Source organism: Ceratotherium simum, chromosome 1 (genome assembly GCF_057802395.1).
Source record: "Ceratotherium simum simum isolate JZ-2026a chromosome 1, ASM5780239v1, whole genome shotgun sequence".
NCBI classification, from domain to species: Eukaryota; Metazoa; Chordata; class Mammalia; order Perissodactyla; family Rhinocerotidae; genus Ceratotherium; species Ceratotherium simum.
Window position 1 is genome coordinate 52,135,090 of NC_141900.1, and position 17,637 is coordinate 52,152,726.

A 17,637-nucleotide genomic window follows, 5' to 3' on the forward strand; every position below is an offset into this window, starting at 1 on the left:
CAGGAGGGCTTATTTTTATTTGAATGGGAAAGATCTGAGCAAGTCTGCATGCTGAGAAGAAAGCCAGGAAAGGGAGTTTGAAGATACAGATTGAATAGCCTCTGTTAGTATTGCTTAGTTTAGCTAAATTTTACTTGATTTTATCTTTGAAGCCCTATCTTCTATTTAGTATCCCTTCCCCACGCAGCTAGCATGTTTAATCTCCATTCCTTGAACTTGCCAGCACCTTCCCCTGGACAGGGTTGTTTCCTCTGTACAGAACTGCACTTCCCTCCCACCTCTGCCTGTCAGAATCTCACTCAGCCCCCAGGATTTCCCCTCAAGGCCAATGAATCTGCCTTACTGCTGCAACGCTCTGCTTCTACCTATCACAGGGCATTGATCACAGTCTATTATTCATTCTTGCTAGACCATGAATACCTAGGAGAAAAAGGCTCTCTATTTTCTCTCTGACGAAGTTACTGCAGCACTTAACATACCCCTTTTCCAATTCATTGATTCATTCATTCAATAAATAACTAATGGGTTTATTCTCTGTAGCAGGCACTGTATAAGTGCTGAATGAACAATGGAAACATAACTAGACACGTTCCTGGTCCTCATGGAACTTGCAACCTTGGTTCTCAATATTCTTATTTAATAGCTCTTAATTGAATTTGATTAAACAATGGAACCAACTATATAGAAAGTTTTCATTTTAACTATAAAAAGTGATGAAATATTTTATCACTTATTACAGCTTGTTTCTGTCCAGAATCACGTTGTTTGATTAAAGTATCTTATCTGTTAAAAATAGTAATTTGTACTTTAAATGTCATAAAAATTTAAAGAAAAGTTATTTCTTCCTCTCTTTGTCCTAGTATTAAAAAACACAGGATTGGTTAGCAATTTGTGCATTCATTCCTTCATTCATTCAATGAACTTTCACTGAGTGCTGACTACACCAGCTGAGCACCAGGCACTCTGGAGAAACGCTGGGGAGGAAAAAGAAACAAGATTCAGCACAGAGTACTGCTCTTAGATTGAGGAAATTGAGTGCCCTGTCATGGGCCTTTGAGATTCAGAGGTGCTTGCTCTGGCTCAGGAGATGAAGCATCCACAGATACTAAGGGAAAATGCCCACCCAGAGCTAACAACCCTCCCATTCTAGACCACACTCCTGTTACCCAGGACCTCCATATTGTTTTCCAGTGCTGCTCTGCGCTGCTTCCCAGGACTCTGTAATACTCTTTGCCCTGTATGCCCGTTGGTATTTTTTTCTAATCATAAAAAGATTGTTGTTGCTTTCATATGTGAGGAACCTAAGAATTAAATTCCCATTTACACTGATGGACGTACTCACAACTGCACATATAGATTCACAATGATGTGTGCCGCTGTGCTGTCTTTCAAAGCAAAACATTGTAGATCACCTCGGTGCCCAATGGTATCAGATGCTTAAATAAAATATTGCATACTCACATGTAAATGTGGCTAAATAATGTATGGTATATCCATGTAGTGTATTTTTTTAAACAATATATTATTGCTTGAAAAAAGACTCATAATAGATTTCTAAGTGAAAAACAGAATAAATGGAATCATTTTAAAGAATATATAATTGCCTGGGAAAAGACTATATAATACCTTATTAAGTGAACAAACAGGATATAATCATAAATATAAAATGATTCTCATTTTCAAATACTTTTACATACAAAGCACAAAAGAAACATTTTAGCAGGGTGTACTCAATTTGTCTCATTTCTAGAAATATCGAACATGTATGACTTACATAATCAGAAGAAAGCAATGTGTTATTATAAAATATTAAGTGTATTATAAAATACACTTTTCAGAAGACCACACTGTAAATTGAGTAACATGAGTTATATTTACCAATATACTTTTTGAAAAAGAATAATTTTCTTTTAACAAATAGACATAATTGGTATATTCTCAATAAGAGGATGGATGGATAGCTACGATAGTATTTCTGAATCATGAAGAATAATATTATAATTTCTCTAGGAAATTGCATTCATATATTACCATAAATGTGGCTAGTTGTTAGAAGCTAAAATTCCCAAAGAAATGATTTTTAAAAAACTTTTATATATGAATTACTATTGTTAAAAGTTTATTAGAGTTAGATTAGAAATTTTGCTCCTCAATTTCAAAATATATAAAATCTGACTCATAACATTAAAGATTTGTATTATCCAAGCCAAAAAAATATATAAATTGTGTTAGATTTATTGTATTATTCTGAATGCTAATTTTGAAAATACATAGCCTTTGTCTAATTATGAATTTTTAAAATTAGAGTAACCTATATCTCTAGATCAACTAGATTAGAGAATTTACTGAGTCTCCAAAGTGCCTTTTCCTAATTGTAATGATTATTTGATTGAACAGTTCACACATGGCATAGATTACTACAGTACTAGACTAAAAGAGAGAAGTGACTTGGGCAGGAACTATTCCCTGAAACCTAATCTTCATAAAAGACATTCAGACTAGAGTGAATGGGTGATTCATTGTATGTGCTTGGTTCCAAGAGACAGAGTGTTAGAATATGGCAGCTCTTCAGGTAGCTCTGTGGGTGGGAGATAGCAGGAGAAATCCAGGAGAGAGAGAGGCTGGTGGATAAACTGACAGATATCTAATAGCGCAGGGAAGAACAGACAACGCCAGAGAAGGGATCTGAGGCTGGTGATAGAGGCCTGAACTTCACCTGTGATTATAGAGCTAAATATGCACTACAGGTGGAATTGTTGAATATCCTGAATATATATTAGTATAAAGACACATTTATTAATCTAGTACTTAATCTTGATTGACAATTGATGATGTTAATTAATAACCTTATGAACAACTACTCAATGGAAACTTTTTCCTTTTATCCTTATGATCATTTCCAATGAGAATGAAGAACTTCTGTATGCCACCATATGTGGTGCTGAATTTTTGTCTAAATTATCAGTCTAAAGAATATTCCTAATTTAGCATTAAAAGTGAACAGAGACAAAATGCATACAGTAGGCAATCTTTCTTAGTAGATGATATTTAAGACATAGAACTAAATAGAATAGAAATTAAAAATAGGCAAGTAAAAAAAGTGAGGAAAATATGTAAAGTCAATTATTAACCAAAAAGTATTTTGAATATACTGAGTAAAAGATCAGAAAAGGACTATTGTTATTTTTGTTGTTATTGTTGTAGATAACATTGCACTAGGCAAAGGGAGTAGATCCGTTGTAGCCCTCTATCCTTCTACTTATCTTTTTAGTTTATGTGTTTTATTTTAATGTAAGTTCATTAGTCTTGTATGTGGACTGCATTAAATGTTAATTTATTCAACATTTATCTATTGAACAACTTTTTTTGTGCCAGCCCCCTAGTTGAGCTAGGAACTTTATTCCACCCTTTAATCTCCCACCATGATGTATGGTAGGCATTGTTACTGGTCTATAATAAATGATAAAATGACTCACAGAGATCAAACAACTCACCCAAGGTTACAGTTAGTACATGAAAAGTTAGCATTGAAATCTGAGTCTGGTCTACTTGTGTCAGAGACCTGTTTGCTTCTACCGAAGCTAGTTTCCGTGTCTGTGTGTGTACGTGTGTGAAAATAACACCCCTGCACTCACATACACACTCACACACACCAATCTCCTAGGGAAATGACAAGTCACTTACTGTCCCTTGGAACCCTAATTTTTTAACCTGTGCTTTTACTACCTAACTTTGTTATTTCTTTCCTATTGTTAATTCTCATACCCTGTCACTCCTATGTTCATTCTGCATGGAGAATGGAGATCAGTGTGAGAAGAAAAACTTGAAATACATTTAGTTCGTGAGGCATTCTTCACATGTTTTCTGTTTCCTTTTGTCCACTTTATTTTCTTTTAAGTGAAAAGAGAAAAAGATTTTAGTTTGTCCTCTTTATTTAAATATTAATTGTTTTCAATAATGATAATCAATTTTCATGTAAGGTTTTCATCTCAGCCGACAAATGCATTCAGATGGGCACACACACTAAAAAGCTTGCCTTCTGTTTCTGTGATTAATTGAGATGTAGAGAGTGATGGGTGTGGGGTAAAAATAGAAAGGCAATTAGTGCAACTAGGCATGAAATACATTCAAATACAAGCAGAATGTCTCCCCAGTTAGTGATCTCTTTCTGGGCTCTTGAGGATTTGCATCCCATTTGTAAGTCACCAGAATGGAAATCTTCAGCCTGTGGAGAGACCAGAGCATTCAAAATGGAATTAACTCTAACTGCAAACTGAGTCAGCACAATAGGTCATTAATTCTATTGCTTGGGTATATATCATGCTGAGCTTTGGTATGTGGGCTTCTGAAATGTTAGGAGTGAGTTTATAAAGCATTGCAAGGACTAAATGATGGTTATCTATCATTCCAACTTTGGTCTTCACTGCTGAGATAGTAATGTCTCTGGTGACTCAAAACGAGTATCGAAATACAGGCAAGCATTTTTGTTAGAACCAATGGATGTGGACCTTTACTTAGAAAAGTTGTATATTGTATATTTTGAGAAAATAAATTTTTGTTGCACTTTATACGATATCAGTGAGTCCTAGTTTTTAAAAAGCTATGTTCTCAATTGATAAAGATAAAAATATCACAATGCCTCAAATATTATCCTTCCCCAAATTGAGAATTACATCTTTCTGCATATCTCTATAACCAATAGAAATTGACTAGCTTTGCTTTCTTTGGAAATATCAATGATATTAAAAATGTTTTAAAATAACTTTATAAGTATAAAATGTATTGAAATATATAATATCTTCAAGCTACCTAGAGCACTCCCTGATCTCTGATAAGCTTTCTTTTTCCCTTACTCTCTTAAGTCGTCTTGGAAAATCTCTAGCAGTTATCATCATCTCCTTTCATCATTCCAGTGTAGTGCATTTATTAACAACTGCCGTTTACTGATTGCTTACCCCAGAGTTTCTCATACTTGTTAATATTGACAATTGGGTCCAGATATTTCTTTGTTGTGGGGCCTGTCCTATGCATTGTAGGATGTTTAGCAGCATCCCTGGCCTCTACCCACTAGATTCCAGTAGCAACTCTCCATACTGATAATCAAAAATATCTCTAGGCATTGCCAAATGTCATTTGGTGTCAGAATCTTCTCTGGTTGAGACACTGGTTTATCCTCTATTAGACATTATTTCATTTGATTCTACAATAACTTTCCAAAATATGTAGGACTGTGATAATCAGAGTCCTGGCAGGAAACAGAACCTACACAATATGGGTCATATCCTTTTAAGAAGTGACTACTTACAGCTGCTTACAGATGTTGAGGCACCCGGAAAATAGCAACATTGGGAAGCCATTCCTACCCCCAGGGCTGAAGATGCAAGAAGAGGCAGTAATCTTCCTAGAGTGCTGAGAAAGCTGGAGCCATGGAGCAGAGGTCTCCAGAGGGAGATGAAATCGGGAAGAGACAAAGCTGTAGCCAGTGGTGCAGCACTGGAGTAGACAGAGCATAGGATACCATGGCCCCTCCCTCCTCCTTAATCCTTTGACCACTACCTAGTCCTACTAGTAGGTTAAGCCCAAATGAAATCCAACCAGCAAAGTACCGGAGTGATGCAACCCCAGGATTCAGCCCCATGGGCTCAGAGAAAGATGAAAAATGGAATCTGTTAGGGCAAATGGAGGAAAAAACAGAAAAAACTATCCCCATTTTAATGTGAGAAACTGAGGTTTAAAGATATAAAGTAATTCATCCAAAGCCAAATGGCTAATGCGTGGAGCAGGCATTTAAATGCACGTCTATTTTACTCCATGCACTACAAGGGTATTGTGATAACTGATTTGCATGAATGAACTGATGTTCAGTGAGACTATGAATTATTCAAGATTATTGATTTTAGTAGCTGATAGATGCAAGACCAGAACCCAGTTCTCATTTCTATTTTGGTGTTCACTTTTTTATGTTGACCATTGAAAAAAATTTAAGAGCTGTATATCCAGCTCATTCTCAAATAGACAGACATAGGAATGAAAGCTATGTGCTGACCTAAAGTCATTTTTTTCTGAAAAGCTTATGGAATTCTAGGTTTTATGTAGAATATTTAAAGGGCATGTGCTGTTTTTCCAAGCTGTTGGCACATTTTTGTCTTGATTGCAAAAACTTGGCCCCAGCTGGTGCAATATGTTAGGAGAGGGAGGAGAACTGGACTGAGAATCAGATTTGGGATCCAGTCCTGGCTCTGTCATTCCTACAGAGCTGTGTGTATCCCTCAGTAGTAGTAGCAATAACAAAAATGCCATAAACCTTTTTTTCTCTTTTCCATTCACCCAGATCTTCACAGTTATCCTCAGGTATCTAATCAGGTGGCCACAACTCGGTGAAATAAGGGACGTGTTAGATTTTCATGTTTCACAAATGAAGAGTCAGTCTCAGAAAGCACTAGAGTTTCACTGAAAATCCCAGAGCTGTGAAGTGGTGCCATGTGGACTCAGCTCCACATCTTCCCACTCAAAACAAATGCTTTTTCTACTCCACCTTTTAAAGTGATCAGTCAATTGATTCACTCCGTCTGGACAGCCAATCTGTAGCATTAATCCATTAGATGTCATCACAAAGTCATGTCTAGATCAAAGTCTGAGAATCGGTGATTTTTGTCCTAGGGTTATAAGCAAGGTGACAGTGGATACCAATACAGTTAGCACGTAGGGCCTCCTCATTCTTTCCTTTCTAGGTTTTAGATGAACATATTTATAAACCTATAGCTTTTCAGAGGCAAAATTGGTGTTTTTAAAGGAATTTTAAAGTAAATACATACAGGAAAAAACGTCTAAGTAAATTAACAGAGTCCCGTTTTCTACCTTTAATCCTGGGTGAATTGGATGCTGGTGATTCAGATTCAGACTTCTCCACTAAAATGAAGCAGATTGACAGTCCTGGAAGGTCTGGCAAGAACCTTAATCCTTCCCCCAAACTGTTTACTTTCTTTGCCTCAAGGTGGGAGACCCAGGGAAGTGATAACATTTCAAGTCTCTAGGCAGTCCTGGCAGTCTAGTGGTTAAGATTCGGCACCACTGCAGCCTGGGTTCATTTCCCCAACAAGGAACCCCACTGTCCATCTGTCAGTTGTCATACTGTGGTGGCTGCATGTTGCTGTGATGCCGAAAGCTATGCCGCTGGTATTTCAAATGCCTGCAGGCTCACCCATGGTGGACAGGTTTCAGCACAGCTTCTAGACTAAGACAGACTAGGAAGAAGGACACGGCCATGACCTTCCAAAAAAATTGCCCATGAAAACCCTATGAATAGCAGTGGAGCACTGTCTGATATAGCACCAGAAGGTGAGAGGATGGCTCAAGAAACCGGGCAGGGTTCCGCTCTGCTGTACACAGGGTCGCTAGGAGTCGGAAATTTGTGGGCGCTAACAACAAAGTCAATGAGCTTTTTGTTCTTAGTCCTGATCTCTGCCCCCCGCCCCATTTTCTACTTTTTCAGTATTTTCAGGCACAAAATCAGGTGTACAACACAAAAAAAATTAACTTGTTTTATTTTTTGTCACTGAATATTTCTTTCAAGTTTCTATTTCATCTAGCCAGTTCCAAGAATACTTTAGAATGTGTGGGTTCTCAAGTCAAGTTAAAGCTGCAGAGAAGGGAAAAAGAAAAGAACAAAGAGAAAACTAAAGTGTAGATATTTGAAGTCTAAAAGCAGAAAAATAAAAAAAAGAAAAAGAAAAGATTGTAATTTCTACTTTTGATACCCTTGGTAGTCTGGCAAAAATATAAAATTCCTTCAAAGAAGACATTTTCACTGAGAAAAAATTCTAGCTACATTATAACATATCTAGATATAGAGGTAGATGATTAGCAATGCTTTGGAAGGACAGTTTTATAGTTGTTAAGGGTGTTTCTACATAAGGAAAGGTAGAGGAGCAGTGTTTTCAGTATTTAGAAGAATAGCCTTGAGCTAGACTACCTGGTACAGATCCTGGCGTCATCCCTTTTTAATTAGGTGACCTTAGGCAAGTTACTTACCCTCTCTCTGTGTTTTGGTTTCCTCATTGATATAATCAAGGTATAAATAGAATCTATCCCATATGGATTTTTTATGGTTAAACAAGTTCATATTGACAAAGATTTTAGAATAGCAGTGGAACATAGAAATCACTGTATAAATGTTAATTGTCATCAGAAACATCCTTTCCGTAATCATCATCATCAAGATCATCATCATCATTACCACCATCATCAGCATCATCAATTTCTACTACACAGAGCCAATCCAGTGTTTCCATTCTTTTAAAGTATAATTACTTAAAAACCTAATAAATAATGACTAATAGAGCATCACTATTTGGAATACTTTAACCAAAGAAATAGTAACATATGTATGCATAATGTGCATTTATATTTTGAAACATATAACCCAACTCAGAACTTTCAGTTCTAACACTTGGCCACCCTTCCTCTCCAGTTGATTGTATACTCAATGTATAGAAAGGTTTATTCGTAGTGATTCGACTTTGGTTGGTGTTATTATACCAGGTATATTTTCCCAGGATTTCAGGTTAAAAACTACTGACAAAGAAATATTCCAGGAGTCAGAATCAGACATAAATTATATACTACAGAGGTGTCTTCTTATTACCAGAAGTCAGGCTGGAGTCTCTAAAATCACATTAGGGTACTGTTTTTCCACTTATTGAGTTTCACCCTTGAGAGAATTAAAAGGGCTGACAATGAAGTGTAATAAATCTTACTCTGACCCGAACATATTTAGTGATTAAACTTCCCATTAACAATCCCAATTCTGCCAGATAAAATAAGTAGAAAATTTATATTTTTACTTCTTTTTCACTTTACATTTAGAGAAGTAGAAAAGCATTTCACACATTTCATAAAAATAATTACTATATTTGTCTGTTTAATTAATTTAGAGTCAATGCCTTATTTACATGCGTGGGGTTTTAATTTGAGATGAGAAGGGACCAAGAAAAGGGTGAGCCGTTTTTTATACACAGGAGCAATTGGCTCTCTATTTTTTAATTTTTATCTATTTTCTTTGTCTCAATCCCCAGCCTCTGAGCCCAACTTGAAGGTGCGGTCCAGGTTAAAACAGAAAGTGGCAGAGAGGAGAAGCAGCCCTTTACTCAGGCGGAAGGATGGAAATGTTGTCACTTCATTCAAGAAGCGAATGTTTGAGGTGACAGGTAATTGAGGACTGGGCAGACATACACTAAAAAATGCTGGTAGTAGGAATGAAAAAAAAGTAGTTTACAATAAATATGCCTGTTGCATATTAAAAGTTATTTTGAGGAGAAACATTGCTTGAAAGGAAATTATATTGAAAACTCACAAGTAGTTAGTAAACCTTCCCATGCGTTCACCAACTATGTTAAACAGGAAATGAATGAAAAACAGAACTATGTGTCAATCTAGGCATAACTAGGGAATGCCAAATCTCACCTTCATCTTTTCAGAAATAGGCAGTCCATTTTTGGAATGCCAGCCAGGAGAATATAACTTTTAATGAAATTTGATCAGAAACGAGCAGAGGGAGGTCCAAGAAGAACACTTCCGCCATACTTGGACATGAATGTACAAAATACATCTGGGAAAATTAAACCAAGTGGAACAGCAAAACCTTGACTTTTCAACAAATTTACAGAACTCATAAATGACTTTATGTGTTTACTAGTGAACTGGGACTTATGGCAGGAGGGGGATATATTGCCTTTTATGAAGGGAAAGAGACTGTCATTTTCACTAGTCTCAAATGGAAGAGTTCTTATTTTTTTAGCTGCCTGGTTAGTAGTGGGGTGAACAGGTTAGGAAATTCAACCTGATGTCTTACAAAGCTCCCTAGTCCCAGTTGTACCAGGTCTTAAATTAGAGAAGACCCAGGGATACAAGAACCAAAAAGGGTAGCCAAAATAATAATAGTGACTACTGTTTATTGAGTATGTATTTAGAGCTATGCGTTGTATCTGGTCATTTCCTTTGGTTGCATCAATAAAGAAGGGGTAATGTGCAAACATTTTTTTCTCCATTCTCAAGGAAAATTGTGCTTATACCAATGTAATCAGTTGGTATTATTTCTCCAAGGTCAGATCTTATCCTTAGCAGATTTTAAAAAAATCATTTGTTTTCTATATCTCCTTTGGCCATGATAGTGTCTAGTTTGAGGAGACAATATGGAGAAGACTGTGGAGCAGAGATAGAAAAGTATGGAATACTAATGTGACTTAGTAGTTTGACAGGTTATTTAGGAAAAATAAATGTCTAGTCTGCTATTCAATCCTGGCAGATTAATATGTTTATCAAAAGCAAAGTATTAGTGGGAAAATTTTGACTTGAGGAATGAGAACTATTAAATAAATCATTTAGTTAAAATTATTTTACTAGAGTTTATATTTATTTTCCAATATCAAATATATAGACGAGTTAAATGCTACATCCAGAGTTACAGACTTATTTTCAAGAACCATATTTATATTTAAGGAAGTAAAAATTTTAAGTAAGTTTCCATAATAGTGATCCTTGGTGGGGGTGGGGAGTTGGAGAGTGAATCTGTTTTAGTGAATGTAAAGAATAATGAACATATCATTTGTCTAATGTAAATAAATATAGGTGATTTTTCTAATTGGAGAGAGTAGACTCCCTCATAACAGAAAAATTTGAAGAAAATAGAAAACCATATACATTGCTTTTTTTTTTGGTTTTGCTTTAGAATCTTATTGTCTAAGGTCATATTTATTTAAACCAATGTTCTTTTCTATTTTCCTATTAATCTCTTTCCTTGAGCATAACCTTTTTTCCATAGTAACATTTTTTTCTTACCAAATTACAAAGGAATTTATCTCAATACCTAAGTAACGATTAATTCTCATTTACAAGGGTTATGATTTGCTAGAGTTTTACTCAAGTTTCTTTACTTTTGAAATATATTTTTCTCTTCTTAATTTTGTGAGATAATGATTCCCGTTTTCATCTGAGGAGGTAACGTATATTCAAAGAGAGACTTGTGCATTAAGTAGACACATTTCTGGTCAATAAACTGGGACTTGTGGATGCTTTGGTAGATATTTTTAACTGGTATGTTTCATGTACTCTAAATGTCTTTGGAGGAGCTAAACTACTGGACACACAGCTTTCCTCACCTGTACTCCTTCCTCTTTCTCTGCCAGCTTTCATGTAATTTGGATCAGCTCTGTTTGGATCTTAATACTAATTATTTTTGCTATCTAGTTAGAGAACATCATAGCAGTTAAATTGCTGTGCTGTTCTTCCCTCACCTCCATATCTCTCATCCCCAATTCATAGGTTCAAGTGTATGCTTTTTCCAAACCCATGTCACCTCTCTCTTCCCAGCAGTTGATATGGGAACCACTTGCCATCTTCCTCTTTTTCAAATTCAAGAGTTTTCTGCCCCTCTCCCTACCAAAGCCATGTTATTTTCTTCATTAAAAGAAAAGTAGAGCCGGCCCCGTGGCTTAGCGGTTAAGTGCGCGCGCTCCGCTGCTGGCAGCCCGGGTTCGGATCCCAGGCGCGCACTGACGCACCACTTCTCCGGCCATGCTGAGGCCACGTCCCACATACAGCAACTAGAAGTATGCAGCTATGACATACAACTATCTACTGGGGCTTTGGGGGGAAAAAAATAAATAAATAAAATCTTAAAAAAAAAAAAGTAAATAAGAAAGAGGCAAAGATAAACAGCAGATTAATCAAAATGTAAGCAAGATATATAGACAGAAAGGCAGTGAGCAAGATGTGTTTAAGAATTTTATGATACCAGTGACTTGATCACAGTAAGTAGGTGGCAGGATCAAAATTCTGTCACCAACTTCACATTCTTTCCATTGGTGCTGCAATTCTGAGTAGAGAAATATTTATAATAGAAAGTTGAAAGTTATGTATGTCCCGAGGGAGGGCAAGCAAATATTGCCTGCAAATTGGGAGTTCCCGTTCACTGGCGGACAGGTGGTACCTGAGCTAGGCTTTGAGTTTAGAGGTCGGATTGGACCTGCAATGAAGTAGATGGAGGAAAAGGAGGATAAAAATGCATCAAATGGGTAAGTGGCACTTGCAGATAGTAGGCGATTTAAATTTGGCTGAGTGCAGAGTACAGAACGGGCAGTAGGAGGAAATAATGCTAGGCTCCATTTTGGAGCAGAGGAACATGGTGAAAGTTGTCTCTTGTGATCCACCTGGCAACCGTTTAGAGTAAAGTTTTGAGACACTACTGTAGCAACTCAGAAATATTAGAAGACTTTTGCTATAGTCTGTGAGAGAATAATGAGGGCTGAGGGTTGAAACTGAAGTGATTATAGTCAGAAGTAGATGAGAGATAATGTAAAGAACAAAATGAAATGAACTAGTAACTGATTAGATTTGGAGTAAAGAAGGGAGTGAGAATGACACCAAGGGTAGTGATAAACAGATAAGCAGGGCACATTTAATGCTGGAATACTCTGAATTTGATATACATATACAGGGAGATTAAACATGTCCAGCATTCCAAGGGATTCAAGCTGGAATCTATGAGAGGAAAAAGCAAGAAATTTAACTTTCATGAGATTATTCTGCCTAGAAATGATAGTTGATGCCACAATATTGAGTGATTTTAACTAGGGAAAGAGCAAAGGGAAAAGGCCATAAACTTAGGTGAATGTCTACATTTAGGAATTGGTCAAAAGAGAAAAAAGTCAGCGAGATGGAAAGACAAACACAGAGGTGGAGAATGTTACTGTTAAAAGGAGCAGGAGGATTATATTTCAAAAGCCTTCAAATTTGGGGATGTTTGAGAGAACATTTGCAGTTGATAGTGAGTAAGCCAGATTGCCAGGTCTTGAAGGAATGAGTACTTCTCACAAATTATTAGCATGCTTTCAGACTAGAGGGACAATTCCAGTGGAGAAGGAAGGCCTGAAGATTCAAAGTAATTGATGAAGCAAAATCCTCAAAAGGGGATGGGATCATGAATAAGAGTGAATGTGCTAGCATTGGAGAGGGGAGAGGAAGAGAAATGCTTTACCTTTGAAATGGGAAAGGAAAGTGTGGATAACAAAATCATGAGGTAGAAAGAAAAATCACTGGTGGAAATCATATCAGAAGTCGTCAATCTCTGAGAAATATGAGGCAAGATCATTTGTGCAGAGGTGAGTTGACAAGATACAAGGATGAGCCACCTAGAAAAATGTTGAAATGAATGAACTGTAAAAAGTGATAGGGAATTGATTAGAGCTCAATAAATCATTTGCCAAGGCTTGAAAAGATGACGTCTCTTAGCTATATTTCTAAGAATTGGAAGTTTCTATTTCTGTTAATTAGATATTTTAATAAGTGCAATAATTCCTTCACAAGTTGAAATGCAAGTGAATTTTATATCTGAAGATGAAAGAGATGAGTTAAATAAACAATCTGTATTGTTGTTATCTAACTTTTGCTAAAATGAGTTTCTTGTTATATTGGTGTTTAAAATTTAACATATTAAATTTAGGCAACTTTTCATCTTCTGGAAAATAAGGTAGAGTTAAGGTTAGATGATGTTGTATAAGGGCCATCAATGCAATGTTGAGATTTTACATTCTCTTGTGTTTATTTCTTACAACTTTGACTAATATGTGCTATGAAAGGGTATAGACTTAGTATTAAAGAACAATTTATAGCACAGCATATAAACAATTTTTCCACATAAACAGGAATGGCCCTGGGCCTCACCTATTGATGGCATGTTTTTATGAACTATGCAAGTCCATTATCTCTATTACTGTTTTTTTTTAATTTTTTTCTTTTTTGTGGAGGAAGATTCACCCTGAGCTAACATCTGTTGCCAATTTTCCTCTATTTTGTATGTGAGCCGCCACCACAGCATGGCCACTGACAGAAAAGTGGTGTATATCCGTGCCCAGGAACTGAACCCAGGCCACCAAAGTGGAGCATGATGAACTTAACCACTAGGCCACTGGGGCTGGCCCTATTACTGTTATTTTTAAGGTAGCACAAGAGCAAGTAAGAGAAGATTACCTTCTTTATTTTTTTCCTCATCATAAGTGTCTATAATCCTCTCTAATTGGATATCTTTACTTCTCAAGAAGCTATTGACTACTATGTTGTTGTTTTAGCAGTGAAAACAAAGGGAGAAAAGTGGTATAAAATTCAAGAATGTCCCAGATATTTTCACAGTTCTTTCCATTTAGTGAAATGGTGCTTGTTATTCACATAGGGGAACAAAAGAATGTTCAATGCTGTATACTACTTAGAGTATAACTAATGTTCATCTTTATATATTTTCCATGAATATATTTGTACTTCACAATGTTTTTCAGAATCCTCAGTCAGTAGCAGTTCTCCAGGGTCTGGTCCCAGTTCACCAAACAATGGGCCAACTGGAAACGTTACTGAAAATGAGACTTCGGTTTTGCCACCTACTCCTCATGCTGAGGTAAGACTCTTATTATTTTGGTTCTTTTAAAAATTAGATCCTCAATTATCCCCTTAAAACAAAGTGATATTTCTGAGTTGAAGTTTAAAGCCACCCGTTCTTAGTTATTTTTTTCAATAGGTTTATAATGTGTGGAGTTGAGTAAACTTGATCTTATTTACAAAGTCTGGGTGACAATCAGGGTTGGAAATATTGAAATGTAATCCTCAAAAAAAACCTACTCTTAGTGATGCTGAGTATACACTGCCCAGCAGTTGTGCAACTCAGTAGTCCTTCTGCTTGGTTCTTGGTTATTCTGTTGGGAGCAGACTCATCAGTAAGTAAAAACAACTTCATGCAAAACTCTCAGAAGAACAGCCTAGCAAAGTAGATTTTTATCCACTTGACCTGAAGAATAATGAAAAAATGATTGGAGTATTATAGTGGAGGAACACAGAGCTTCACTGAGCAAATATTTATTGAGGACCTACTATGTGCCAGTCATTTTGCCTGGTAATGGAGATATAAAGATGAATAAGATATGAATTCTGTCCTTGAAGAATGAAATATTGAAGGAAGTTGGTCTAAAATAACACATGATTTTTTTTTCTGATTGTATGCAGTCAACTTGAATAATATTTGTTTTTCAGCACATGATTTATTGAAACCAGTGATATAAGAATAGAGGAAAATAAATTTGGGAGTCAGCAAGAATTTGTCTATGTAGTTTTTGTATTAGGCTAAGCAGAGGCTACAGTCTGGAAATAGCCACTTTTATGGAATCAGCTGTTTTGAAGTCACCATCAGTTGATTAAAATTCTTAATTTTTCTTTTCTGTCATTATAATGCCTCCTTACCATGCATTGCTCTATGCAGGGAAAACTGGTGCAATCACTTCTCATATATAACTGTGACATACTTCTTCCTTTGTATTTATAGAGTCATAATACCTCGGGGCTGAAAGGGACTGATTAAATCTCTGATTCTTGGGTCACCTCTGTAGCTTTCCTGATATGTGATTATCAAACTTCTACTAGAACACTTCTCCTCACAGGGAACTCACTTCAGTGTCTCCTGAGGCAACCCAGTTAACTTTGGACAGTAGGCTTGACTGATAGAAATGCCTTCTGTGCATTATACCAAAATCTGTGACTATAATTTCATACACACACATACACACACACGTACATTTATAACAAGTTATATATAAATTATAAAAGTATCAGGCCGAGATATAATTGAAGGTAGAAACCCAGAAGTTATCCCTGACAAGCAAAGGACTGAAACCAGTGAAGTCACTCTTGCTCTGAGGACATTTGTGTATGTGAGTTTAGAGTTTTGGTTTTCAGAGCCTCACAAAATTCAGGAGATAGAAGACAAAGCTCAGTACTTACCAAGGAGGATAATCTAATAGGAGACCCTCCAAACACTAAGATCTACGTTGATCCATGGGATCTATGCTACGTTGGTAAGCCCCTCACCCCCACCCCCAGAGGTGTCTGGATGCAGATCAGAGTAGGGGCACAATCTCTCCCTGAGAAGTTGTAACCAGAAGCTAGTCCTTACATGGAGTTGCAGCCCAAATTTACGTAACCTCAAGCTGTTAATTTGGTTTAAAGTGCCCTAGATTTGTAGTGCCCCTAGGTGTCTGAAAAAGCAAATATAAATCCTCTCTAGGGGAATACACCTTCATTCTAGATTTCAAAAATTTCCCTCAATTGTCCAAGAAAAATGAGTGGAATAGATAGATGCTCTTTTGCTTATGACCATCTTTCAACTATTTGAAGAATAATAGTTCAGGCCTCCACGTTATCTCCAGGTCCTTCATCTATTTCTCGTTTCTTACCATCCTATTGTCCCTCTTTCTCTTTTTCATTATCCTTTCAAAAACATGATACGAGATGGAATAAATACTTCACATATATTTGTGGCCATAGATGTAAGTGGGATTCTTGGACAATTGGTTATAGGTATTGTATTTCTCTTAGTGCAATTATATCTCAATATTAGTCAGTTTTCTATAACCTTTTACTCAATTTCCAGGGAAAGAACAACTTGGTCACAAATGTTTCTAAAACACTTTAAATTTCCATTTCTTTTCAGTTTGAAGAATGCGATTCTCAGTAATAGCGTAAACAGTAAAGGATCTAGGTTCTAAATAGGCTTTGGATGAATTTTGTACCCTTGGAAAATGAAAATGACACACTGAACTACATTCAACAGCATATATGCTTCTTAGGAATGCATTATTAGTGCAAAAAGGTGCAAAAGACCACTTACAACATGATGGTATTTTATTAAGTTCAGAAACAGCAGTATAATATTTTGATTGGGAAAACACATGTAGTAAAAGTACATTTTTAAAAGGCAAGGGAGTGATGAACACAAAATTTAGTGTGGTGGTTACTTCTCAGGAAGGGGGGACGTAGTTTGTTTCTACAGAGGAAGATACATATATTCCTTCATTATAAATACATATGTATGCATACAGTACTTAGTATAACAGCCAACAAATATATATTTGTCAGGTTGGAAATGAATGGAAAAGGTGAGATTTTCTTTTTACTTCAAGCCTTTTATGACTTGTTAATTTAACTTGAATGTTCCAGATTGTGTGACCCTATCTTTAAATTTCAAAATACATGCAATGGTGAATGTAAATTAAAGGAATTTGCTTATATTGCTTGAATCTGTTTTATATTTCTAAAATCTCTATTGTCACAAGTGTCTGTTTGGATGCCCTGGCTTTGCAGCTAATTGTTGAATATATTCTGTCAGTACAAACCTTTCCTTCCACCCTCACCATTTGAAAAAAAAAGAAAAACAGAAGGAAATGTGATTTAATGGAGTTTGAAAGAGTAGAGGTATTTCTCCAGGTCAGTGACAGGACATTCAGCTCCAAAGCTGAAAAGACTAGTTCAAAAGCAAGCAGTGACTTACCTCATAATGAATTAATTGTGTGCCTGAACTATGATCCAAAAGGCCAGGTGGGCAGACCTTTATGCACTGATGGGTAGCCTCTCTGTGGCCCAGAACAAAAAATTCAACCCTGATGGCTAACATGTGGTTTTCTGCTGCATTGCATTTACAGAGGTCTGTAACATAATTCATACTGGAGAAGTGAGGAGACAGCAGAATTCAGACTGAAACTGTCAGCAAATTAATATCCTAGCTTTATAACACTAAATGCCTCCACCTAAACTAGAAAAAAGAGA

The 17,637-nt window shown here is 36.3% G+C and overlaps 1 protein-coding gene across 4 annotated transcripts in view; it reads left to right on the forward strand.

Annotated features, from left to right (window-relative positions):
• The window catches only part of HDAC9 (histone deacetylase 9), a 493,660-nt gene that overhangs the window by 443,468 nt on the left and 32,555 nt on the right, over positions 1-17,637 (forward strand). For 2 of the 4 annotated variants that reach the window (XM_014786502.2, XM_087428258.1), the window contains exons 7-8: positions 9,075-9,206; positions 14,328-14,443. In XM_014786502.2, coding sequence (XP_014641988.1) covers positions 9,075-9,206; positions 14,328-14,443 — 248 coding nt within the window. The remainder of the gene's footprint in view (positions 1-9,074; positions 9,207-14,327; positions 14,444-17,637) is intronic. The other 2 variants (XM_087428399.1, XM_087428320.1) reach the window with 1 other exon arrangement.